The sequence below is a fragment of the Erythrolamprus reginae genome, unplaced genomic scaffold (assembly GCF_031021105.1).
Source record: "Erythrolamprus reginae isolate rEryReg1 unplaced genomic scaffold, rEryReg1.hap1 H_65, whole genome shotgun sequence".
Classification (NCBI taxonomy): Eukaryota; Metazoa; Chordata; class Lepidosauria; order Squamata; family Dipsadidae; genus Erythrolamprus; species Erythrolamprus reginae.
Genome location: NW_027248523.1, coordinates 34,576 through 60,492, shown reverse-complemented (window position 1 = coordinate 60,492; position 25,917 = coordinate 34,576). Strand labels below are relative to the sequence as shown.

At 42.4% G+C, this 25,917-nt stretch overlaps 1 protein-coding gene across 1 annotated transcript in view; it reads right to left on the bottom strand.

The window, feature by feature from the left end:
- LOC139155810 (extracellular serine/threonine protein kinase FAM20C-like) overlaps window positions 1-25,917 on the bottom strand; it is a 79,213-nt gene that overhangs the window by 36,829 nt on the left and 16,467 nt on the right. Inside the window, exons 2-3 of the mRNA XM_070731097.1 lie at window positions 16,224-16,402; window positions 2,748-2,826 (exon numbers count right to left, since the gene is read on the bottom strand). Of these exons, the coding sequence (XP_070587198.1) occupies window positions 2,748-2,826; window positions 16,224-16,402 (258 nt within the window). The remainder of the gene's footprint in view (window positions 1-2,747; window positions 2,827-16,223; window positions 16,403-25,917) is intronic.

The window sequence follows — 25,917 nt, the reverse complement described above, 5'->3', positions numbered from 1 at the left end:
GCACAGGTGCAGTATATGTGGTACTTTGCTCAACAGTAGTAATTGTGAGAGGGATCTTGGAGTCCTAGTGGACAACCATTTAAATATGAGCCAGCCATGTGTAGCAGCTGCCATAAAAGTAGAGGGTGCTATATCAGATACTTTATACGATAGAGCAAAACTAAGCATATTTTTGGAATCAGTATATCAAACTCGCTTTGCTAGGGGCAGACATATTACTTTTGCTGATGATTTTTTGGTATTGACCAGTGCAATCAAGATAATTGGTCTACGGAGAGGGGCGGCATACAAATTCAATAAATAAGTAAGTAAGTAAGTAAGTAAGTAAGTAAGTAAGTAAGTAAGTAAGTAAGTAAGTAAATAAATAATTAAAAAACCATTATCCCTAGGAACATGGGCTCAACCACTATCGTGGCCTGCTGAAAGTGCTGTACTACAATACCCAGCAGCCCCACCCAGCAAGGATGGGCCAGGATGGTCCTACATATCTGCTCTAGCTAGTTGTATGATTATTATTTTATTTTTTGAGTTTGCCAGTTGATTCGCTAGGGGCAAAGAAATAAATTCACCTGTTATTTGGCAGAGGAGATGGAATATTAAGTAGATGCTCAAAAATCACTTTCTTTCCTCCCCTCCTGAGTTCTGCCGAAACACTTAAAAGGAAATACATAATTTTGTTCTCCTGCTACAGAAACAAAGCACGGGAACAAGCTTATTATTCCAGTGATGACTAATGCCAGCTCTGAATGGCTCTGTTAAGCCTTCGGGAGGCCTAAGTGACTTTGCTAAAATGCGGCTCAAACACCATTTTCTTTCTCTTTCTTTCTTTCTTTCTTTCTTTCTTCCTTCTTTCTTTCTTCCCTCCCTCCTTTCCCTCCCTTCTTTTTCTTTCTTTTTTCTTTTTCTTTCTTTCTTCCCTACTTTTCTCCTCCCCGCCCCATCATCCTCTTCCTCTCTCCCCTATCTCCTTCTTTCATCCCTCCCTTTCTCTCTTCCCTTTTCTTCCCTTCCTCCCTTCTCTATCTCTTCCTTCCTTCCTTCCCTTCCCTTCCTCCTTTTTCTATCTTTCCCTTTTTCCCTTCCCTTCCTCCTTTTTCCTTCCCTCCCTTCTCTATCTCCTTCTTCCATCCCTCTCTTTCTCTCTTCCCTTTTCTTCCCTTCCTCCCTTCTCTATCTCTCCCCTATTTCCCTTCCTTCCTTCCCTTCCCTTCCTCCCTTTTCTATCTTTCCCTTCCTCCCTTTTATATCTCCTTCCTTCCTCTTCCTCTTTTCCTCCCCCCCTTCTTTTTCTATCCAAGCCTACCTAAACATGCCCTGCTTCATCCATCCCTTCCCGCTCTTTGATTGCTATTCTAACCCTCATAAAGCGGTATATAAGTGCTATTGCTATCAGGGACAAGAAATGGTTGCTAAATTTTGCTGAATTTAATTTAATTTAATTGACTTATATGCCACCCAATCCCGTGGAACTCAGGGTGGTTTCCAACAATAAAACTAGAACCAGAACTCCCAATGCTTCCAATGAAACTAGAGCTAGAACTCCCGATGATTCCCATAAAGCTAGAACTAGAACTCCCAATAATTCCAATAAAACTAGGATTAGAATTCCCAATGATTTCAATAAAGGTAGAACTAGAACTCCCAATGCTTCCGATAAAGCTAGAACTAGAACTCCTAATAATTCCAAAAAAGCTAGAACTCCTGATGATTCCCATAAAGCTAGGACTAGAACTCCCAATAATTCCAATAAAACTAGGACTAGAATTCCCAATGATTTCAATAAAGGTAGAACTAGAACTCCCAATGCTTCCGATAAAACGAGAACTAGAACTCCTAATAATTCCAAAAAAGATAGAACTAGAATTCCCAATGATTTCAATAAAGGTAGAACTAGAACTCCCAATGATTCCCATAAAGCTAGAACTAGAACTCCCAATAATTCCAATCAAACTAGGACTAGAACTTCCGGTGATTCCAATAAAGATAGAACTAGAACTCCCAATGCTTCCAATAAAACTAGAACTAGAACTCCTAATAATTCCAAAAAAGCTAGAACTCCCGATGATTCCCATAAAGCTAGGACTAGAACTCCCAATAATTCCAATAAAACTAGGACTAGAATTCCCAATGATTTCAATAAAGGTAGAACTAGAACTCCCAATGCTTCCGATAAAACGAGAACTAGAACTCCTAATAATTCCAAAAAAACTAGAAATCCCGATGATTCCCAATAATTCCATTAAAACTAGGACTATAATTCCCAATGGTTCGCATAAAGCTAGAACTACAACTCCCGATGATTCCAGCCAAAAGTGAACTTTCACAGTTTGGAAACGCCTGAAAACTCAAACATCTCCCACCCTTCGTTCCTGGAGGGTTAAGCTGAAGATCGAGGAGACCATTGGAAAATAATATTAGTCTTATCTTTCTTCTTGAGCCATGCAACTTCTCTAGTTGGGATGAAGGTGGGTCCCCAAGGACCTGACATCCACTCACAAATGAGGAGGTCCGAATGACATCAATTTTCCCCAAAAAGTTCAGAAAGAAAGAAAAAATACCCACGCATGCTACTCTTTTCCATTTTTGGTGGATGCAAACTCGTGGCAGTCGACGGTCGGTTATTTTCACAGCCAGAGAAGCTGCTCAAGTGATTTCATCAGACAGACAGACACAGACAGACAGACAGACAGACAGACAGACAGACAGACAGACAGACAGACAGACAGACAGACAGTTTTCCAACTTACTTCATTGGTTTGAACAAGGCTTGTCCATAATTCTGGAATGTCATGATGAGTTTGAGCTGGGTGCCTCCCGACTTCATGGCTATGGGAAGGAAAAGAGAAGGAAAATTTCAGAGGGAAAAAGAAAAATTCCACCATATGGCTTGGCTGACACCTAGCACGGTGAACTTAGAAATCACCCATCTGCAGAGATACATTTATTTATGCTGCATATATCTATATATATATATTTGAATATATATCTATATCTATATATTTGGCGTTGATTTAAGCAGGAATATGTTGACTTTTCTTTCAATCTGGTATAGAAAATAGGAAGAAGCAATAGTAGAACATAGAATCATTAGGGTATTATTATTATTATTATTTTATTTATTTGCTTGCTTGCTTGCTTGCTTGCTTGCTTGCTTGCTTGCTTGCTTGCTTGCTTGCTTGCTTACTTACTAGATTTGTATGCCACCCCTCTCCGCAGACTCGGGGCGGCTCACAACAGTGATAAAAACAGTATACAATGACAAATCTAATATTAAAAGTCTATAATAATAAATCTAACATTAAAAGTCTAAAAAACCCCATTGTTTAAAAATCATACATACAACGTACCATACATAAAACTACTATAATAATAATAATATTCAAAATATAGATGTGTACACTTGCTCTGTTAAACTCCCAATCTGTACTTTTTTCTTCTCATCCAGGTGGGAAGTTGACCCAGAATATTGCGAAGCGGTTAAGACAACGCCACCTTACAACCGGGAAACCAGGATCTTAGATATAATGGACATGACCATATTTGATTTTCTGATGGGTATGTTTGTTGCCTTCTGAAATGGAGTTTGGGCAATTCTAAGAGCATATGTTAAAGGGTTAAATAAGGTTCAGGAGGGAAGTGTTTTTAATAGGAAAATGAACCCAAGAACAAGGGGACACAATCTGAAGTTAGTTGGGGGAAAGATTAGAAGCAACGTGAGAAAATATTATTTGATTGAAAGAGGAGTAGATGCTTGGAACAAACTTCCAGCAGACGTGGTTGGTAAATCCACAGTGACTGAATTTAAACATGCCTGGGATAAACATAAATCCATCCTAAGATAAAACACAGGAAATAGTATAAGGGCAGACTAGATGGACCAGGAGGTCTTTTTCTGCCGTCAATCTTCTATGTTTCTATGTTTCTATGAGCAATATTCTGAATTCTACTCTACTCCACTCCACTCCACTCCACTCTACTCTACTCTACTCCAGATGACCTACAGGGTCCCTTCCAACTCTATTAATCTGTTAAAGTTCTTTAAGGAAGCAAAATCTCTTGAAGGGAAAACAAACCTTTTCTGAATTTTTCTTTCAAAAGTCTTCTGACTTGTATCCCCAAATCTTCTAGGATGTTAATAGCAAAAAAAGTCAAGATAACCTCTGTGACCAACATCTGATTTATGTAATGCAGGTTAAAAAAAAAAGTATGGGACTTGAATCACATGGACAGGGGGGGGGGGCGGAAGGGAAGGAAGGATTAAAATCCCAAATGGCCGGTTTATTTTGCATCCTAATCTGCTTTAGACTTCGCCCCCTTTCCAACTTTGCCTATTTTATCTCACCCTCAAACTGGAGCTATTAGCTATACATTCCTTTAATTACTCCTTCTGGTGTAATCTTTCTTCCCACCCCCACCCCTGCTATAAAATGTTATGCAAATTTGGCCCGTTTAATTACTCTTGTGCTCCAGGGGGGAAAGAGGGAGGGGGGAGAGAGAGAGAGAGAGAGAGGCGAGAAAGGGAGAGAGACAGAAAGGGAGAGAAAGAGAAGAGATAGAAAGAGAAGAGATAGAAAGAAGAAAGGAAGAGAAAGAAAAAGAGAGAAGATGGAAAAGAGAGAGAGGGAGAGAGAGAGGCGAGAAAGGGAGAGAGACAGAAAGGGAGAGAAAGAGAAGAGATAGAAAGAGAAGAGATAGAAAGAAGAAAGGAAGAGAAAGAAAAAGAGAGAAGATGGAAAAGAGAGAGAGGGAGAGAGAGGGAGAAAGAAAGAAAGAAAGAAAGAGAAGAGAGAGGTGAGAAAGGGAGAGAAAGAGAAAGGGAGAGAGAGAGAGAAGACAGAGAGAGAAAGAGGAGAAAGGGAGAGAGAGAGAGAAGACAGAGAGAGAAAGAGGAGAAAGGGGGAGAGAGAGAAGATAGAGAAAGAAAGAGGAGAAAGGGAGAGAGAGAAAAGGGAGAAGATAGAAAAGAGAGAGAGGAAGTGAGGGAGGGAGAGAGAGGGGGAAAGAGAGAGGGAGAGAGAGAGGAAGGGAGGGAGAGAGAGAGAGAAATAAAGAGAGGGAGGGGGAGAGAGAGGGAGCAGGAGAGAGGAAGAGAGGGAGAGAGAGGAAGAAAGAGAGAGGGAGGGAGAGAAGGAGGGAGAGAAAGAGAGAGGGAGGGAAAGAGAGGGAGGGAGGGAGAGAGGGGCAGGAAGGGAGGAAGGAGAGATAGAGGGAGAGAGAGAGGGAGAGAACTTTCAGCTTTTTTTTTTTGCTGATCCTCACATTTTACTCAATTTATCCTATGGTTGTGTATGTGTGTGAAAAATTAAATAATGAGAAATTAAAGGCTGCGCTGAAACAGCCTGGAAAGAGCACGGAGATTTCCCATATTAGATGAAGCTGATATGCCGAGTAGGCTAATTTTTTTACGGAGGGCGTTTGAGGTTAGACAAACACACCGTAACTCTTTTCTTTTCTTTTGCTTTCTTTTTTTCTTTTTGAAAGAAAACAACAACGCTGGGAGTTTGCAGGGTTTCACTCTTTCACTCTCTTGGCAAATTCACCGTCGCTCGGAGCGCTCGCTCCGTCCTGGCTCCGTCCCGGAGACGTGCACCAAAATAGATTTAGACATTAAAAAAACATGATAGAGTGCACTTGGCGGGTGGAGTTGCTTGAACATGTCTCTGGCGTTCTCGGGAAATGTGTTGGCCTCGTTTCCAAGCTGATTTGACTAAACAGGCAGCAAAGTTTGGGAGAGGTAGGAGCAGTGACAGGCTGCATAAAATATTTACTACCACTCTGTGGGGCATGGCTTATTTTGTGGGTGTGGCTTGCTGGCTGTGTGACCAGGTGGGAGTGGCTTGACGATCATGTGACCAGGGCATAGTTTAAAGATTAGATTAGATTTAGATTAGATTTATTGGATTTATATGCCGCCCCTCTCCGCAAACTCGGGGCGGCTCACAACAAGGTAAAAACAATACATAATAACAAATCCAATACCCACCAATCCAATTACAATTTTTAAACTAAAAAATTCATAAAAAAACCAACCCCAGAATATTAAAAACACGCATACAGTCAATATAACACCTAAACAACATGGGCAAGGGGGAGATGTTTCAGTTCCCCCATGCCTGACGGCAGAGGTGGGTTTTAAGGAGTTTGTGAAAGGCAAGGAGGGTGGGGGCAATCCTAATCTCAGGGGGGAGCTGGTTACAGAGGGTTGGAGCTGCCACAGAGAAGGCTCTTCCCCTGGGTCACGCCAGATGAGATTGTTTAGTCGACGGGACCCGGAGAAGGCCAACTCTGTGGGACCGAACCGGTCGCTGGGATTCGTGCGGCAGAAGGCGGTCCCGGAGATATTCTGGTCCGGTGCCATGAAGGGCTTTATAGGTCATAACCAACACTTTGAATTGTGACCGGAAACTGATCGGCAACCAGTGCAGACTGCGGAGTGTTGGAGTGATATGGGCATACTTAGAGCAGCCCATAATTGCTGTTGCAGCTGCATTCTGCACGAAGGTCATGTGACTGGCTTAAAGTTGGTCAACTTGACGTCATTCATGTCAAGGGTTTGGGTTATGTTGTGGTTAGCTCTGGCCCTGCTCCTGCCCCAAGGACTGTAGATGTGGGGGAGACATCCACATGCTGCAGGCCTGTTTTGCCCCCCCCCCCGGTGGAGTCTGCTGATGAAGGCTCCTCTGACCAAGAAGACAGGGGTGACAGGGAGGAGGAGAGTGGGGCAGACAGCTCAGAAGGAGATCAAATCTCTAGCTCCTCCTTGGATTCGGAACAAGAGTTAATGATACAGCCACGCATGCGGAGAGCGATGCATAGGCAGCAACAACTGAGAGATTATTATCAAAGAAAATGAGGCCACCTGTGGTTGGGTGGGGCTGTGGTCATTAGTGAGGCTGCTATAAATAGCAGCCTGTGGGTTTGGCCATTGTGGAGGATTGTCTGATCCTTGTGTTTCGTGACTGCTTTACGGACTTTGACTTTTTGTGTGCTGATTTCCCCCCGCTTTGAAACTAAACCAGAGTAAAGTGTGTTTCACTTTGTGGAAGAAGAAGGACTGTGAATTGTCTCACAGCTGCAAGCCGTCGACTAAACAATGTTGTCTGGCGGGACCCAGGGGAAGAGCCTTCTCTGTGGTGGCCCCAACCCTCTGGAACCAGCTCCCCCCCGAAGATCAGGACTGCCCCCACCCTCCTTGCCTTTCGTAAACTTCTTAAAACCCACCTCTGCCGTCAGGCATGGGGGAACTGAGACATCTCCCCTTGCCTATGTAGTTTTATGTATGGAATGTTTGTGTGTATGTTTTTATATAAGGGTTTTTTTTATGTTTTGAATGTAAAATTGTTATTTTAGACTTAATATTAGATTTGTCATTGTATACTGTTTTATCAGTGCTGTGAGCCGCCCTGAGTCCGCGGAGAGGGGCGGCATACAAATCTAATAAATAAAATGAAATAAATAAAATAAATATTATTCCTTTGTAGAATTGCCTCACAGCTGCAAGCTAAGTATCACAGAACTGATAAGGGACTTGTACAAATTACCAGTTTGTTTGGAGACCAGTGCTCTTTGCTATACCAAAAGAGGGCTTGGTTTAAGTGAATTTTCATTATAAAGAACATTGTTTTGAATTTTCAAACGTGTGTGTGTCTGAAATTTGTACCTGTGAATTTTTGGGAGGAGTGTACCAGAGAGCCCGACAGAACAATATACATAACACTTCGAGATGTTTTTTGTGGCTGCGAGCCAACGGGGATCATATATTTTGATTTATTTTTATTTGCTGTGTTAAGCACTTTGAGGTCATCCATCAAACGGGGCCTCCCAAAGAGTTGGGCCCATTATCATTCACCCAGGAACCAAATCCTGCTCCCTTTCTCCAGGAAATTAATGGGTTGCTTCTGCTACCATCTACCCAAGGAGCTTAGTATCCTCTGGGGATATTTAAAAAGAGCAAAGCCAAATCAGAGGCGAATCTGAATGGAAAGCCAAGTAAAATCGCCTAAGCTTGAAATCCAAAAATAAACCGACAAGAGTCCTAAAAGAAAACCAACCTAAGGCACAAATTACGGTCATAAATTAGCATCAGAAACTCGCTTAAAGGGCCCACGTGCAACCTAATAAAAGCAGGAATGCTTAAGTCACCATATATAAAAGGTGGAAAAATTTTCCGGGTCAAAAATGGGGTATATAGAAGAAGTGGATTTATTAGAAACATAGAAACATAGAAGACTGACGGCAGAAAAAGACCTCATGGTCCATCTAGTCTGCCCTTATGCTATTTCCTGTATTTTATCTTACAATGGATAGATGTTTATCCCAGGCATGTTTAAATTCAGTTACTGTGGATTTACCAACCACGTCTGCTGGAAGTTTGTTCCAAGGATCTACTACTCTTTCATTAAAATAATATTTTCTCACGTTGCTTCTGATCTTTCCCCCAACTAACTTCAGATTGTGTCCCCTTGTTCTTGTGTTCACTTTCCTATTAAAAACACTTCCCTCCTGGACCTTATTTAACCCTTTAACATATTTAAATGTTTCGATCATGTCCCCCCTTTTCCTTCTGTCCTCCAGACTATACAGATGGAGTTCATGAAGTCTTTCCTGATATGTTTTATGCTTAAGACCTTCCACCATTCTTGTAGCCCGTCTTTGGACCGGTTCAATTTTGTCAATATCTTTTTGTAAGTGAGGTCTCCAGAACTGAATTATTCATTTATTGCAGTGTTTCCCAACCTTGGCAACTTGAAGATATTTGGAATTCAACTGCCAGAATTCTGGCTGGGGAATTCTGGGAATTGAAGTCCAAATATCTCCAAGTTGCCAACGTTGGGAAACACTGATTTATTGGATTTATATACTGCCCCTCTCTGGGGACTCGAGGGGGTTTACAACATATAAAAAGAACAATACAATACATACCCTAAATCCAATTAATATAAAAGCCATTTATCTAATCTAAAATCCCCATTCCTCACATTTTACACCCGGTTTTATAGAACTGGTTGCAAACCGCTGTTGATGTCATGGTGATGTCACCGAACCAGTTTTATTGGCCCTGGTCCGGGGGTGCTACGGTACCATCTTAAAAAAAAAAATTGGGTGGATTTAAAATATATATATATATATATATATATATATATATATATATATATATATATATATATATATATATATGTTTTCGTAAATTTTCACGGGTATATGTATGTAGATTGTTCTGAGTTCGGGTTTTGCCCTGTGTAATGTTTTGCATGTCTATGCGACGTTTCGGCGAAATCACATTCACCATCATCAGGCTGGAGTTCCAATCTTTTATGTAAAGTTGTTTCAATTCCACATATGATACCAACTGAAAATATCATATGTGGAATTGAAACAACTTTACATAAAATCAACCCAGATACTGCTAACAAAATCAGACTCCAAGTCACTAATATTCTGTGCTCTAGTAAACCTCCAAAAAGCAACATACAGCAGGAAGAAAGAGAGGCACTTATCAATCTAAAGAAAAACCAGGATATAATAATCCTCCCAGCTGATAAAGGAAACTCCACTATAGTAATGAACACAGCAGAATACAAGGAAAAAATGACAAATCTACTAAAAAACCCGGCCTACAAACTCCTAAGCACAGATCCTACCACCTACCTAGAAAAAACCACCAAATCTAAAATCAAGGCCTCTCCCATCAGCGAAGAAATCCAGCAAAAAATCATCCCCAGAGAAAAATCTTCCATATGTCCAAAACTCTATGGCCTTCCAAAAATACACAAAGAAGGAATACCTCTCAGGCCAATAGTCAGTTCTATAGGCTCCCCTCTACAAAACCTTGCCAAATTTTTAGCCAAATACCTTCAACCATATACAGAAACTATTACCTCATATGTTCAAAATTCATCCCACTTTATACAAATAATTAAAAAACAAAACCTACAACCCGATGACCTACTTGTAAGTTTCGATGTCGTGTCCCTGTTCACACAAATACCTATTACAGAAGCCTTGACAGCTATCCAAGACAAACACAAACCCCCCAAATATATCCTAGACCTTACCAACCACTGCCTGACCAATACATACTTCATCTATAATGAACAAAGATATAAACAAATAGAGGGAGCCCCCATGGGATCACCTCTATCACCTGTCATAGCCAACCTCTATATGGAATATTTCGAAAATAATGCTTTAGAGCAAGCCAAATACAAACCCAAACTTTGGCTGAGATATGTTGATGATACCTTTGTAATTTGGCCACATGGTAAAGAAAAACTAGACAATTTCCTCACTCATCTCAACAGCCTACACCCCAAAATACAGTTTACTATGGAAACAGAAATCAATGATCAACTTCCCTTTCTAGATGTACTGGTCTATAAAAAACCCAATGGCAGCCTAGGACATACTATCTACCAAAAGAAAACCCATACCAACCGTTATCTAAATGCACACTCACACCACCACCCCGCACAAATCACCTCAGTGGCCAAAACTCTCATCACCAGAACCAAACGCTTAGCTGACCATGAGCACTTAAAAACTGAATTGAACAAACTCAAAGATGTACTAATTTCTAATGGATTCAAAGAGAAAACAATAACAAACCTAATCAATAAAGAGACACCCCCCAAAAAACAAGATCAAGAACAGGACAATGGCACCACCATCCTTCCTTACATCAAAGGCACCACGGATAAAATTAGTAAAATTCTACAAAAACATAACATCAAAACCTCATTTTGCACTAACCAAAAAATATCTAATATCCTAAGGAGCCCCAAAGATAAAATCCAACTAGAATACCAAGGAATCTATGAAATCCCTTGCAAAACATGTGCAGCCACATACATTGGACAAACTAACCGAAGAGTGAGCCAGCGCATGGCAGAACATATGAATGCAGTCAAGAAACAGGAGAAGACCTCCTCCCTTGTCCAGCACATTAAAAGAACAGGGCACGAAATTGACTTTGAAAAAACTAAATTACTCCACAAAACAGAGAATTTATATAGAAGAATCTCTCTAGAAGCTATCGAAATTGAAAAGAGATCCTTTTGTTTAAATAAAAGGGATGATACCTCGCGCCTGCCAGAGATTTGGAAACCAGCCTTAAACAAAATAAACACTTCATTATAATCAATATGTCAATCCTTTAATTATTATGATTTTAGAATTTTATATTTGGAAATCAGCCTTAAAGAAAACACTTCATAATCTTCATGCCATTCCTTCTAATAACCATGATTACACCAACCAATCAGATCACTGAAGCATAGTCACCCAATCTATTTGCTACATTCAAAGCAAATCTCCACCCCCACACTACATGCTAAGAAGAAATGTCAGTTGCTAATATTCATTTGCAAAAACACAAAGATTGGAACTCCAGCCTGATGATGGTGAATGTGATTTCGCCGAAACGTCGCATAGACATGCAAAACATTACACAGGGCAAAACCCGAACTCAGAACAATCTACATATATATATATATATATATATATATATATATATATATATATATGTGTGTGTGTGTGTGTGTGTGTGTGTGTGTGTGTGTGTGTGTGTTTTCTTCTGTGCATGTACAGAAGCCAAGTTTCCTGTGTTGCGCATGCTTTGCCATCTTGTTTTCAGCTTTCCTTGGTGGTGGGGATTTTTAATATATTTTTTAATTTTTAATTTTTTTTCAGCACCAAGATTGCTTCCGATCTTTCCCCCAACTAACCTCGGATTGTGTCCCCTTGTTCTTGGGTTCACTTTCCTATTAAATACACTTCCCTCCTGAACCTTATTTAACCCTTTAACATATTTAAATGTTTCGATCATGTCCCCCCTTTTCCTTCTGTCCTCCAGACTATACAGATTGAGTTCATTAAGTTTTTCCTGATAAGTTTTATGCTTAAGACCTTCCACCATTCTTGTAGCCCGTCTTTGGACCCGTTCAATTTTATCAATTTTTTTTGGGTAGGTGAAGTTTCCAGAACTGAACACAGTTTTCCAAAGTCGCAACTCTGCAGCTTCACAGTCTAAGACAGGAGTCTCCGACACTTAAGACTTGTGAACTTCAACTCCCAGCATTCCTCAGTCAGGCTGGCTGAGGAATTCTGGGAGCTGAAGTCCACAAGTCTTAAAGTTGTCAAGTTTGGAGACCTCCTTGGACCCGTATAATGTTCTATTCAAAAATCCTTATCCTTTCCATAACTCTGCCATACTTTCTTTCTTTCTTTCTTTCTTTCTTTCTTTCTTTCTTTCTTTCTTTCTTTCTTTCTTTCTTTCTTTCTTTCTTTCTTTCTTTCTTGATTGGATTTGTATGCCGCCCCTCTCCGGAGACTCGGGGCAGCTAACAGCAACAATAAAGCAGTGTACAATAGTAGTCTGATGTTAGAAATAATTAAAAGCCCATTAATATAAAAAACCCAAACATACATACATACATACCATGCATAGAATTGTAAAGGCCTAGGGGGAAGAGGGTCTCAATTCCCCCATGCCTGACGGCAGAGGTGGGTTTTAAGCAGCTTATGAAAGGCAAGGAGGGTGGGGGCAATTCTAATCTTTGGAGGGAGTTGGTTCCAGAGGGCCGGGGCCGCCACAGAGAAGGCTCTTCCCCTGGGTCCCACCAAGCAATATTCTTTAGTTGACGGGACCCGGAGAAGATCCACTCTATGGGACCTAACTGATCGCTGGGATTCGTGCAGCAGAAGGCGGTCCCTGAGATAATCTTATCCGGTGCCATGAAGGGCTTTATAGGTCATAACCAACACTTTGAATTGTGATCGGAAACTGATTGGCAACCAATGCAGACTGCGGAGTGTTGGTGTAACATGGGCATATTTGGGAAAGCCCATGATTGCTCTCGCAGCTGCATTCTGCACGATCTGAAGTTTCCGAACACTTTTCAAAGGTCGCCCCATGTAGAGAGCGTTACAGTAGTCGAGCCTCGAGGTGATGAGGGCATGAGTGACTGTGAGCAGTGAGTCCCGGTCCAAGTAGGGCCGCAACTGGTGCACCAGGCGAACCTGGGCAAACGTCCCCCTCGCCACAGCTGAAAGAGGGTTCTCTAATGTGAGCTGTGGATCGAGGAGGACGCCCAAGTTGCGGACCCTCTCTGAGGGGGCCAGTGATTCTCACGACCCACTCAAGAGGAAAGGGCTGAGGAAGTTAGAAATGAACTGATTTCATTTATGGTCTCACTCTGGCCAGGTAGGAAGATAAAAGGCGACTCGCAGACAATGCCTTTCCTCGGGGGAATCTTCCTCCTAGCTTTAATAAGGGGGGAAAAAAGGAGTGCCTGGAATTATTAAACATGTTGCATCTTGATGCTGCGCGCCACGCAGGGTTTCTAATTAAGGAGCCTGTTGGCTCACACAGGTGGCGTTACTAGAGCTGCAAAAGGTTCAACAGCACAAAGAAAACGGCTAATTATGGTCATTTCTGCACTTCAGTTCTGGTAATTAGAGGCACAAAAGGCGCCTCGGCCTTTCCTTGTGCAAAGTCCGACTTGCCCTTGGGTGGAAAAACCTTGAAGATCTAATTAAATCTTTGAAGAGAGTTGTGCCAAATGAAACAAACACAAATAAAAGGGGAAAAAAATGGGATAGAGACGTGTTCTAAATGCTTCCAAATTTCAATCCACTACAGGATTTGGGGGAACCTGATCTCGAACTTCACGGCTTCTGCAACACTGTCAGTCTTTGTGTTAAAATCTTCAGGTTGACTCATCCAAGAGGTGGAATTCAGCCAGCAAATAACTTGGTTTAAATACAGTGGTACCTCTACCTAAGAACGCTTCTACTTATGAACATTTCTAGAGAAAAGCCGGGTGTTCAAGATTTTTTTGTCTCTTCTCAAGAACCGAGCCTCCAAAACTGTAACTGGAAAAGTCAGGGAGAAGCCTCCATGGAGCCTCTCTAGGAATCTCCTGGGAGGAAACAGGGCCGGAAAAGGTGGGGAGAAGCCTCTGTGGGGCCTCTCTAGGAATTTCCTGGGAGGAAACAGGGCTGGAAAAGACATGGAGAAGCCTCCGTGGGGCCTCTAAAAGAATCTCCTGGGAGGAAACAGGGCCAGAAAAGGTGTGGAGAAGCCTCTGTGGGGCCTCTCTAGGAATCTCTTGGGAGGACACAGGGCCAGAAAAGGTAGGGAGAAGCCTCCGTGGGGAATGTCCTGGGAGGAAACAGCCCAGAAAAGGCGGGGAGAAGCCTCTGTGGGGCATCTCTAGGAATCTCCTGGGAGGAAACAGGGCTGGAAAAGCTGGGGAGAAGCCTCCGTGGGGCCTCTCTAGGAATCTCCTGGGAGGAAACGGGGCCGGAAAAGGCAGGGAGAAGCCTCCGTGGGGCCTCTCTAGGAATCTCCTGGGAGGAAACAGGGCTGGAAAAGCTGGGGAGAAGCCTCTGTGGGGCCTTGCTAGGAATCTCCTGGGAGGAAACAGGGCCTCCACCCTCCCTATGGTTTCCCCAATCGCACACACTATTTACTTTTACATTGATTCCTATGGGAAAAATTGCTTCTTCTTACAAACTTTTCTACTTAAGAACCTGGTCACGGAACGAATTAAGTTCGTAAGTAGAGGGACCACTGTACTCGTGTAGTTTGGTCCTTGGCTTACGAAAATTCAGTTAACGACTGTTCAAAGTGTATGCCGCCCCTCTCCGCCCTTTCTCCCCCACTTATCGCCCAGGGGGCGTTCCTCTTACCTTCCTACTGGTGCACTTCTGTGCACATCACAACATTTTGCACAATTTTGCTTCCACACATGCGCAGTGGGACGATTTCCCTCCTGTGCATGCTCGGATCCGAAAAACCACCGAAAATTAAGAAAAAAAGGCGGTCAAACATTAGTTGTGGAAGGATTTTGGGAAAAGGAGGAAGAAAGCACAGGGGTTTAGGCTAGACGTTACCTAAACCAAATTAGGAATGAGCTAAACCAAATGTTTCTCAATTGTGGCCGCTTTACGAAGTGTGGACTTCAACTCCCAGAATTCTGTGGGCTACGTGGAGAAATAAAACAACTCCCCAAGGAGAGGCTCAAAGTATAGCGCTAAACAAAGACGATAGAATATCCTGTTATACCCTAGAGATAAAAGTGGAACAGAGTTTAGTGTGTTTGGCTTAGCCTGGAATGAAAACATGGGTTAGGTTAACTACATTCTGCCAATTTCCATTTTATTGGCGACAACAGCCCCGTAAAATTCATTCAGACACAGAGTTGACCTACAACTTATGGGTCGGCCTAATTAACCCGGGGTGGTGATTCACCTTCACCAGCTCTCAGGTGTGAAACATAGAAGGCATAAAAAGACCTCATGGTCCATCTAGTCTGCCCTTATACTATTTCCTGTATTTTATCTTAGGATGGATCTACGTTTATCCCAGGCATGTTTAAATTAAGTTACTGTGGATTGACCAACCACATCTGCTGGATGTTTGTTCTAAGCATCTACTACTCTTTCAGTGAAATAATATTTTCTCACGTTGCTTCTGATCTTTCCCCCAACTAACCTCAGATGGTACCCCCTTGTTCTTGGGTTCACTTTCCTATTAAAAACACTTCTCTCCTGAACCTTATTTAACCCGTTAACATATTTAAATGTTTCGATCATGTCCCCCCTTTCCCTTCTGTCCTCCAGACCAGTGTTTCCCAACCTTGGCAACTTGGAGGTATCTGGACTACAACTCCCAGAATTCCCCAGCCATATGTTGTAAACCACCTTGAGTCCCCAGAGAGGGGCAGTATATAAATCCAATAAATCAGTGTTTCCCAACCTTGGCAACTTGGAGATATTTGGACTTCAACTCCCAGAATTCCCCACCCAGCAAATGCTGGCTGGAGAATTCTGGGAGTTGAAGTCCAAATATCTTCAAGTTGCCAAGGTTGGGAAACACTGCTCCAGACTATACAGATGGAGTTCATGAAGTCTTTCCTGATAGGTTTGATGCTTAACACCTCCCACCAAGCAATGGGTGGAAACTAAAGCAGGAGAGAAGTAACTTAGAACTAAGGAGAAATTTCCTGACAGTCAGTGGAACAGAAATTGTGAATGTCCCAACACTGGAAGTTTTTAAGCAGATGTTGGATAACCATCTGTCTGAAGTAGTGTAGGGTTTCCTGCCTAAGCAGGGGGGTTGGACTAGAAGACCTCCAAGGTCCCTTCCAACTAATAAAATATAAAAAAGACACAGCTGCACCCACACAGAGATGGCAACAGTAATTGGAACTGCAACCTACCAACACTGGTGATTTTCTGGGTAGCCAAATCGTGGAGCAAGGTGCCAATTGCTGGGTTGTGCCTGGAATACAGCTCATACCGGTTAATGCCAATGTGGAATTTGAGCCAGTTTGGGTAGGAATCCACCGACGTTTCCCCCGTGGGTAGGAAGTCCTCATCTTCGTTGCCTTCGTTTTGCCTGCCAAAAACAAATAAGAGAGATACTTAATGAACTCAATCTGTATAGTCTGGAGGACAGAAGGAAAAGGGGGGACATGATCGAAACATTTAAATATATTAAAGGGTTAAATAAGGTCCAGGAGGGAAGTGTTTTTAATAGGAAAGTGAACACAAGAACAAGGGGACACAATCTGAAGTTAGTTGGGGGAAAGATCAAAAGCAACATGAGAAAATATTATTTTACTGAAAGAGTAGTAGATCCTTGGAACAAACTTCCAGCAGACGTGGTAGATAAATCCACAGTAACTGAATTTAAACATGCCTGGGATAAACATATATCCATCCTAAGATAAAATACAGAAAATAGTATAAGGGCAGACTAGATGGACCATGAGGTCTTTTTCTGCCGTCAGACTTCTCTGTTTCTATGATACAGCAGAGAAGGTTAGGTATTGTTCAAGGGCCAACAACAGATTTTTGCAATTTCTTTCTTTCTTTCTTTCTTTCTTTCTTTCTTTCTTTCTTTCTTTCTTTCTTTCTTTCTTTCTTTCTTTCTTTCTTTCCTTCCTTCCTTCCTTCCTTCCTTCCTTACTAACTTACTTACTTACTTACTTACTTACTTACTTACTTACTTACTTACTTACTTATTTATTGGATTTGTATGCCGCCCCTCTCCGTAGACTCGGGGCGGCTAACAGCAACAATAAAACAGTGTACAATAGTAATCTAATACTAAAAACGATTAAGAAACACATTAATATAAAAACCAAACATACATACAGACATACCATGCATAGAATTGTAAAGGCCTAGAGGGAAAGAGGATCTCAATTCCCCCATGCCTGATGGCAGAGGTGGGTTTTAAGTAGCTTACGAAAAGCAAGGAGGGTGGGGGCAATTCTAATCTCCGGGGGGGAGTTGGTTCCAGAGGGCCGGGGCCGCCACAGAGAAGGCTCTTCCCCTGGGTCCCGACAAGTGACATTGTTTAGTTAACGGGACCTGGAGAAGATCCACTCTGTGGGACTTAACTGGTTGCTGGGATTCGTGTAGCAGAAGGTGGTCCCTGAGATAATCTGGTCCGGTGCCATGAAGGGCTTTATAGGTCATAACCAACACTTTGAATTGTGACCGGAAACCGATCAGCAACCAATGCAGATTGCGGAGTGTTGGTATAACGTGAGCATATTTGGGGAAGCCCATGATTGCTCTCGCAGCTGCATTCTGCACGATCTGAAGTTTCCAAACACTTTTCAAAGGTAGCCTCATGTAGAGAGCGTTACAGTAGTCGAGCCTTGAGGTGATGAGGGCATGAGTGCAATCCTTTGGGGACACGCATGCCAACCTCATAAGATGTTCCAAATAGGTCAGGTGGCATTTTTCTCCACCTTAAGAACCCAAGAGATAGCCTGGGTTCAAGGGAAACTATGGTCAATTTCAGTGTTCCTCAACCTTGGCAATCATGGAAGATGGGTTGATGTCATTTCCCACAATTCCCCAGCCACTCATGGTCTATCAACTGTTCTCAACCATGGAAGATGAGTGGAGGTCAATTCCCAGAATTCCTTAGCCAACCATGGTCTATCTCACTGTTTCTCAACCTTGGAAGATAAATGGATGTCAATTCCCAGACTTCATCAACCAACCAAGGTTTATCTCACTGCTTCCCAACCTGGTAAGACAAGTGGAGGTCAATTCCCAGACTTCATCAACCAACCATGGTCTATCTCACTGTTTCCCAACCTGGAAAGACAAGTGGAGGTCAATTCCCAGACTTCATCAACCAACAATGGTCTATCTCACTGTTTCCCAACCTGGAAAGACAAGTGGAGGTCAATTCCCAGACTTCATCAACCAACCATGGTCTATCTCACTGTTTCCCAACCTGGAAAGACAAGAGGATGTCAATTCCCAGAATTCCTCAGCCAACCATGGTCTATCATTATTTCTCAACCTTGGAAGATGGATGGAAATCAATTCCCAGAATTCCTCAGCCAACCATGGTCCGTCTCACTGTTTCTCTACTTTGAAAAATGAGTGGACATCAATTCCCAGAATTCCTCAGCCAACCATGGTCTATCTCACTACTTCCCAACCTTGGCAAACTAAAGATGGATGGATGACCAGAATTCAATCTTCCCCATTCAAGTTGGCAAGATTTAGAAGCACTGGTCTATCTGACCTACATTGCTCATGCTGAGTAATGTTGTTTATCCTAGACCACTTCTGCAGCACTGCAACCACTATGTAGGACTTTCAACCAACTGCAAAAGGAAAGCCACCAATCTCCCAGCAGATGTCCTCCAGAGGCAGTCATACTGCTGCGAAGGCTTCTCCATCTCTTGAGTTTTCAAGAATACAGCTAAGTGCCAAAGCCCACTGCAACAATATCGCCAAAAAGGCTTCTAGAGTTGTTAACCTGATCCTACGCAGCTTCTGCTCTGGCAATCTCATGTTACTCACCAGAGCTTACAAAACTTTTGTCAGACCCATCCTTGAGTACAGTTCATCTGTCTGGAACCCATGCCACATCTCGGACATCAACACCCTTGAAAATGTCCAAAGATACTTCACCAGAAGAGCCCTTCACTCCTCCACTCGAAACAGAATACCCTATGAAAGCAGACTATCAATCCTAGGTCTTGAAAGCTTGGAACTACGTCGCTTAAAACACGATCTAAGTATTGGCCACAAGATCATATGCTGCAACGTTCTATCTGTCAATGACTACTTCAGCTTCAATCGCAACAACACAAGAGCACGCAACAGATTCAAACTTAATATTAACTGCTCCAAACTTGACTTTAAAAAATATGACTTCAGCAACCGAGTTGTCGAAGCGTGGAACTCATTACCTGACTCAGTAGTGACAACCCCTAACCCCAAACCTTTTTCCCTTAGACTATCCACGATTGACCTCTCCAGGTTCCTTAGAGGTCAGTAAGGGGCGTGCATAAGTGCACTAGTGTGCCTTCCGTTCCCTGTCCAATTGTCTCTCCTTATCTCATTTATCTTTTCTTCCTTTCAAATATGTTCACCTATACTTTTATATCTTATCTTCTATTCTTTTCTTTACTTATATTATTACATATCTTTCTCTTCAATGTGTATTATGTATTGGACAAAATAAATAAATGAATGAATGAATGAATGAATAAATAAATAAATAAATAAATAAATAAATAAATAATTTATCGTGGAGGGTTGAAAATGATTTTGATGATGCCCATCTAGGCTGAAGGTTGGCCTAGTTGACCTTTAGAAATCGCCGTAATTTTATGTCTCTATTTCTTCTCAACGTACAGAGAGAACATTGCTTACTTATTTACAACTTAACTCCATTCCCACTTGCAATCTAATGACGTTTAGCACAGTTCAGGAGAAATTGTATGCCTGGACGCCACCTTAGAATGTCAAGAAATGATTGCTAGGACCTGCAGGAAATGATGTCTTATCTAAACCTAGATGGAATTGCCCCATAAGGGATTAATTTTTCATAAACTCCCATAAGAGATTCAACTTAAACCACAGAGCCTTCTCTGTGGGGGCTCCGGCCCTCTGGAATCAGCTCCCCCCAGGGATTCATACTGCCCCCTCCCTCCTCGTCTTTCGTAAAAGTCTGAAGACTCTTCTAGGCCACCAGGCTTGGGGATATTAGATTCTATCCCCCTGACCGATGAATGTTATGTGTGTTTGTGGTCTGAGTGGGAATGCTTGGTTTTTTAATAGAAACATAGAAACATAGAAGACTGACGGCAGAAAAAGACCTCATGGTCCATCTAGTCTGCCCTTATACTATTTCCTGTATTTTATCTTACAATGGATATATGTTTATCCCAGGCATGTTTAAATTCAGTTACTGTGGATTTATCAACCACGTCTCCTGGAAGTTTGTTCCAAGGATCTACTACTCTTTCAGTAAAATAATATTTTCTCATGTTGCCTTTGATCTTTCCCCCAACTAACCTCAGATTATGCCCCCTTGTTCTTGGGTTCACTTTCCTATTAAAAACACTTCCCTCCTGAACCTTATTTAACCCTTTAACATATTTAAATGTTTCGATCATGTCCCCCCTTTTCCTTCTGTCCTCCAGACTATACAGATTGAGTTCATTAAGTCTTTCCTCATACGTTTTATGCTTAAGACCTTCCACCATTCTTGGAGCCCATCTTTGGACCCGTTCAATTTTGTCAATCTCTTTTTGTAGGTGAGGTCTCCAGAACTGGACACAGTATTCCAAATGGGGTCTCACCAGCGCTCTACATAAGGGGATCACAATCTCCCTCTTCCTGCTTGTTATACCTCTAGCTATGCAGCCAAGCATCCTACTTGCTTTTCCTACTGCCCGACCACACTGCTCACCCATTTGGAGACTGTCAGAAATCACGACCCCTAAATCCTTCTCTTCTGAAGTTTTTGCCAACACAGAACCGCCAATGCAATACTCAGATTAAAGATTCCTTTTCCCCAAGTGCATTGTTTTACATTTGGAAACATTAAACTGCAGTTTCCATTGCTTTGACCATTTATCTAGTAAAGCTAAATCATTTACCATATTATTATTATTATTATTATTATTATTATCATCATCATCATCATCATCATCATCATCATCATCATCATCATCCAATAAATAAATAAACAAACTGGCATTTAAGAAAAAAGAACCAAGCAAAATAATAAGCAGAGCTGGAAATCATTTATGAAATCATTTCAGAGCCTTCGTGGTTTGCATTTCTCTCTTCTTCTTTTTTTAAAAGAAAGATTAACAAGCATCTCGCCATCTCAGCTGCTTCTCGCCCTGCCAAGAAACTGTAAACATGTTGGAAAGCGGCGATATAAACAGAAGAGTCTCGGTTTCATACTTAGCAAGAGCGAACGGTTATGTCAAAAAATCCGCCATTCCTGTTTGAAAGCAGGCCAATTGCAGAGCAATCCAAAGAGCACACTCTCTTTCTCTGTTGAGTATGTTTACACTGAGACAGAAGCTCCTAGCAGGCCAGCTCCAAACGTCAGTGGTACTCTGGAGAACTCAGAAATCCTGACTCGGTTCCCATCCCGAGAGATAAGCTAGCAGAAGAGGCATTCACACAACAAACTAGGTTGAGCGAAGGATCCTAAGAACGTAAGAAGAGCCCTGCTGAATCAGGCCAAAGCCCATCGAGTCCAGCATTCTGTGTCCCACAGTGGCCCATCAATTGTCCATGGAGACAATTGAGCAGAAAGAGAAGGCAAGACCCTCCCTTTCCCTTGACCCCCAATAAATGGTACCCAAGGGAACCCTGCCTGCCTCAACCAACATAGAGGTGGCATTTGGACATCCGTTTCAATAACCACCTATGATACACTTGGCATCCATGAATCTGTCTAATCCTGCCTTGAAGCTCTCCAGGCTGACAGCTGACACGACCTCTTCTGGAAGAGAATCCCATCAACCAAGGACCCTCTGGGTGAAGAAATATTTCCCTTGGTTTGTCCTCACTTTCTTACCTATGAGCTTTAGGGAGGGCCCCCTTGTCCTAGTATTGTGTGATAGCGAAAAGGTTTTTTCTCTATCCATCTTTTCTATCCCGTGCATGATTTTATACCCTTCGATCAAGTCACCCCTTAAACGCCGTCTTTCAAGGCTGAAGAGACCAAGGCGTTGCAACCTGGTTTCATAAGGGAGGTGCTCCATTTACTTGATCATACTAGTTTATTTTATTTATTTATTTATTTATTTATTGGATTTGTATGCCGCCCCTCTCCGCAGACTCAGGGAGGCTAACAACAATGGTAAAAGACAACATGTAACAATCCAATTTAATAAAACAACTAAAAACCCTAATTATAAAAACCAAACATACACACAAACATACCATGCATAACTTGTAATGGCCTAGGGGAAGAAATATCTTAACTCCCCCATGCCTGGTGACAAAGGTGGGTCTTGAGTAGTTTGCGAAAGACAAGGAGGGTGGGGGCCGTTCTAATCTCTGGGGGGAGTTGATTCCAGAGGGCCGGGGCCGCCACAGAGAAGGCTCTTCCCCTGGGCCTTACCAAACGACATTGTTTGGTCGAGGGGACCCGGAGAAGGCCAACTATGTGGGACCTTATCGGCCGCTGGGATTCGTGCAGTAGAAGGCCCAGATGTATTCTGGCCCAATGCCATGTAGGGCTTTAAAGGTCATTACCAACACTTTGAATTGTGACCGGAAACCCATCGGCAGCCAGTGTAGGCCACGGAGGGCCTTTTTTGCACCTTTTCTAGTTCCATTATATCCTTCTTGAGGTGCGGTGACCAGAACTGTACACGGTACTCAACTCGGTCCTTGGTGCTTTCTGAGCTTGGTTTCTAGGACTAGCACTGATGATGTTCCCTAGTTGGGTAATGAAATGTTTGCAAGAAAACCACCAGGCTCAACCCTGAGCTACGTAGATTATATTTATACTAGTAAGAGAGAAACATTAGGAAAGGGGACAGAAGGCTCGCTGGTGCACTTATGCACGCCCCTTACTGAGCTCTTAGGAATCTGGTGAGGTCAACAGTGGAGAGTCTAAGGGTAAAGTTTTGGGGAGTTAGATGATGATACTACAGAGTCTGGTAGTGAGTTCCACGCATCAACTACTTGGTTACTAAAGCCATATTTCCTGCAGTCGAGTTTGGAGCAGTTTATTTTGTATCTGTTGTGTGCTCGTGTGTTGTTGTGGTTGAAGCTGAAGTAGTTGTTGACAGGAAGGATGTTGTAGCAGATGATTTTGTGGGCTATGCTAAGGTCGTGTTTAAGGCGACGTGGTTCTAAGCTTTCTAAACCTAGGATTGCAAGTCTAGTTGCGTAGTGTATTCTGTTGCAAGTGGAGGGCTCTTCTAGCAAAATATCTCTGGACATTTTCTAGAGTGTTTATGTCCAAAATGCGGTGTGGGTTCCAGACAGATGAGCTGTGTTCAAGGATTGGTCTGGCAAAAGTTTTGTATGTGACTTAGATGTATGTATGTGACTTGTATGTATGTGATTTAGCTCATCTAGTGCAAACTTCTAGAGGGGGGTCCCCTGAGGGTTATACACAGTGATGGGATTCAACCAGGGGTGGGCTACTGCCTGGATTTTTTTTGGGGGGGGGGGGCGCATTGGGGTAGCAAAAATGGAGCTCCACCCCAGAGCACCCAATTTGCACTGAAAGATGTTGAAAGAAAATGCAGGGCGTCCTGCACAAGCCATGCCCACAGAGTGGTAGTCAAAATTTTGGTAGCCCTTCACTGGATTCAACCATGGACATGCAACAAAACCACCAGGCTCAACCCTGAGCTACATAGATTTTCCTCTATTGATAAGTTGGGTGAGACATCACATTGTTTACGTTTCTCATATAATCATAGGTGGCTTTTAAAAAGACCTGCTAATCTAGTTAAAGGCGCAACACATTTTGCAAAAACCAGAAAACTGGTTTCTTCAAGGTGCCATATGAATTTAGCAATCCTGGTGCTTTTTTTAAGTTTTAAAGTGACCTTTGATACCTAACCTCCTGCTTGCAAGGGGGGAGTTAATATTTGACTGTTCTATCCTTCCTCCCGCTCATTTTTTACCTGTGTATATTTAACTTGGGAGTTCAGTTGGTTAGTTCTGGAATTTTAATGGGGCTGTGTTGGAAAACTCCGAAGAAGCTTTAAAGAACTGATAAATACCACAACCGGATGTGAATCTCATGACGGGGAGTGGGATGAAACAACTCCCAAATATCACAAGATATATTTGGAGGTGATTTGGAGGTTACAACAGGGAGAGAAGGTACTGGCCACATTGCCCAAGGCAACCCTAGTTCGACATCATGGGATTTATTGTAAATAATGCACTAGGGGAAAAGGAATCCTCAATCTGAGTGTTGTATTGGCAGTTCTGTGTTAGCAAAAACTTCAGAAGAGAAGGATTTAGGGGTAATGATTTCTGGCAGTCTCAAAATGGGTGAACAGTGCGGTCAGGCGGTAGGGAAAGCAAGTAGGATGCTTGGCTGCATAGCTAGAGGTATAACAAGCAGGAAGAGGGAGATTGTGATCCTGCTATATAGAGCGCTGGTGAGACCCCATTTGGAATACTATGTCCAGTTCTGGAGACCTCACCTACAAAAGATATGGATAAAATTGAACGGGGGCCAAAAATGGTGAAAGGTCTTAAGCATCAAACTGACCAGGAAAGACTTCATGAACTCAACCTGTATAGTCTGGAGGACAGAAGGAAAAGGGGGGACACGATCAAAACATTTAAATATGTTAACAGGTTAAATAAGGTTCAGGAGAGAAGTGTTTTTAATAGGAAAGTGAACCCAAGAACAAGGGGGCACAATCTGAGGTTAGTTGGGGGGGAAAAATCAGAAGCAACATCAGAAAATATTATTTGACTGCAAGAGTAGTAGATGCTTGGAACAAATTTCCAGCAGGCATGGTTGGTAAATCCACAGTAATTGAATTTAAACGTGCCTGGGATAAACATAGATCCATCCTTAGATAAAATACAGGAAATAGTATAAGGGCAGACTGGATGGACCATGAGGTCTTTTTCTGCCGTCAATCTTCTATGTTTCTATATTTCTATGTTTTATTCCAACAGCCAATGAATCTCCTTTGGATTTTCCTGGAACAGACCCTTGTGATGGACAGACAGACAGACAGAAAACCAAGCCTGCTCCTTTTTTAAATGCTCATTTTAGGGGTGGGGGGAAGCCCAAGACCTAAAACAAGCAGCAGACAACGGCCTGTCTTTTGCATGGGATCTTAAACTAAGCCAGCTACTCTCCCTTTAACTCTAGGCTTCCGCAGGGAAGGGCAGGGAGCCCCCTCCCCAAAGGCACCCAATGAGCTTTGGAAGCCAGGAACAAAGGCGAGATTGACAAGCAGCTGAAAGAACCCGGCCACATGAATTATCCAGTCCAGCTGTCTTTTCTTCCAAGAAGCTCTTTGACAGGGAAGGAAGCTAAACATTAATCTCTTGCGGCTTTCTTTTTCTGCTATTTGGAGGTGATTTGCCTCCGAAAAGGGACTTAATGATAAGAATATAAGCCTGGGGGGCTTCAGGAAGGACTCTTTAGCATTTTGTCTGTTCCTCGTTGGTGTGGCCACTTTCCTTCCTTCCTCCCTCCCTCCCTCCCTTCCTTCCTCCCCCTCTTCTTTTCTTCCTTCACCTTCCTTTCTTCCTTCATCTTCCTCCCTTGCTTCTTTTCTTCCTCCCCTTTCCATTCCTTCTTCCTTCTCTCTCCCTTTCTTTCTTCTGTAATCTCTACCTCCCTTTCTCCCTTCATCCCTTCCTCCCTTCCCACTTACTTACTTACTTACTTACTTACTTACTTACTTTATTTATTTATTTATTGTTTGTTTGTTTGTTTGTTTGTTTGTTTGTTTGTTTATTTATTTATTTATTTATTTATCTATCAGATTTGTATGCCGCCCCTCTCCGTAGACTTGGGGAGGCTCACAGCAATAATAATACAATGTAAACAAATCTAATATTTCAGTTAATTTAAAAAAAAAACCAATTTAGAAACCAATCATACATACTGACATACAA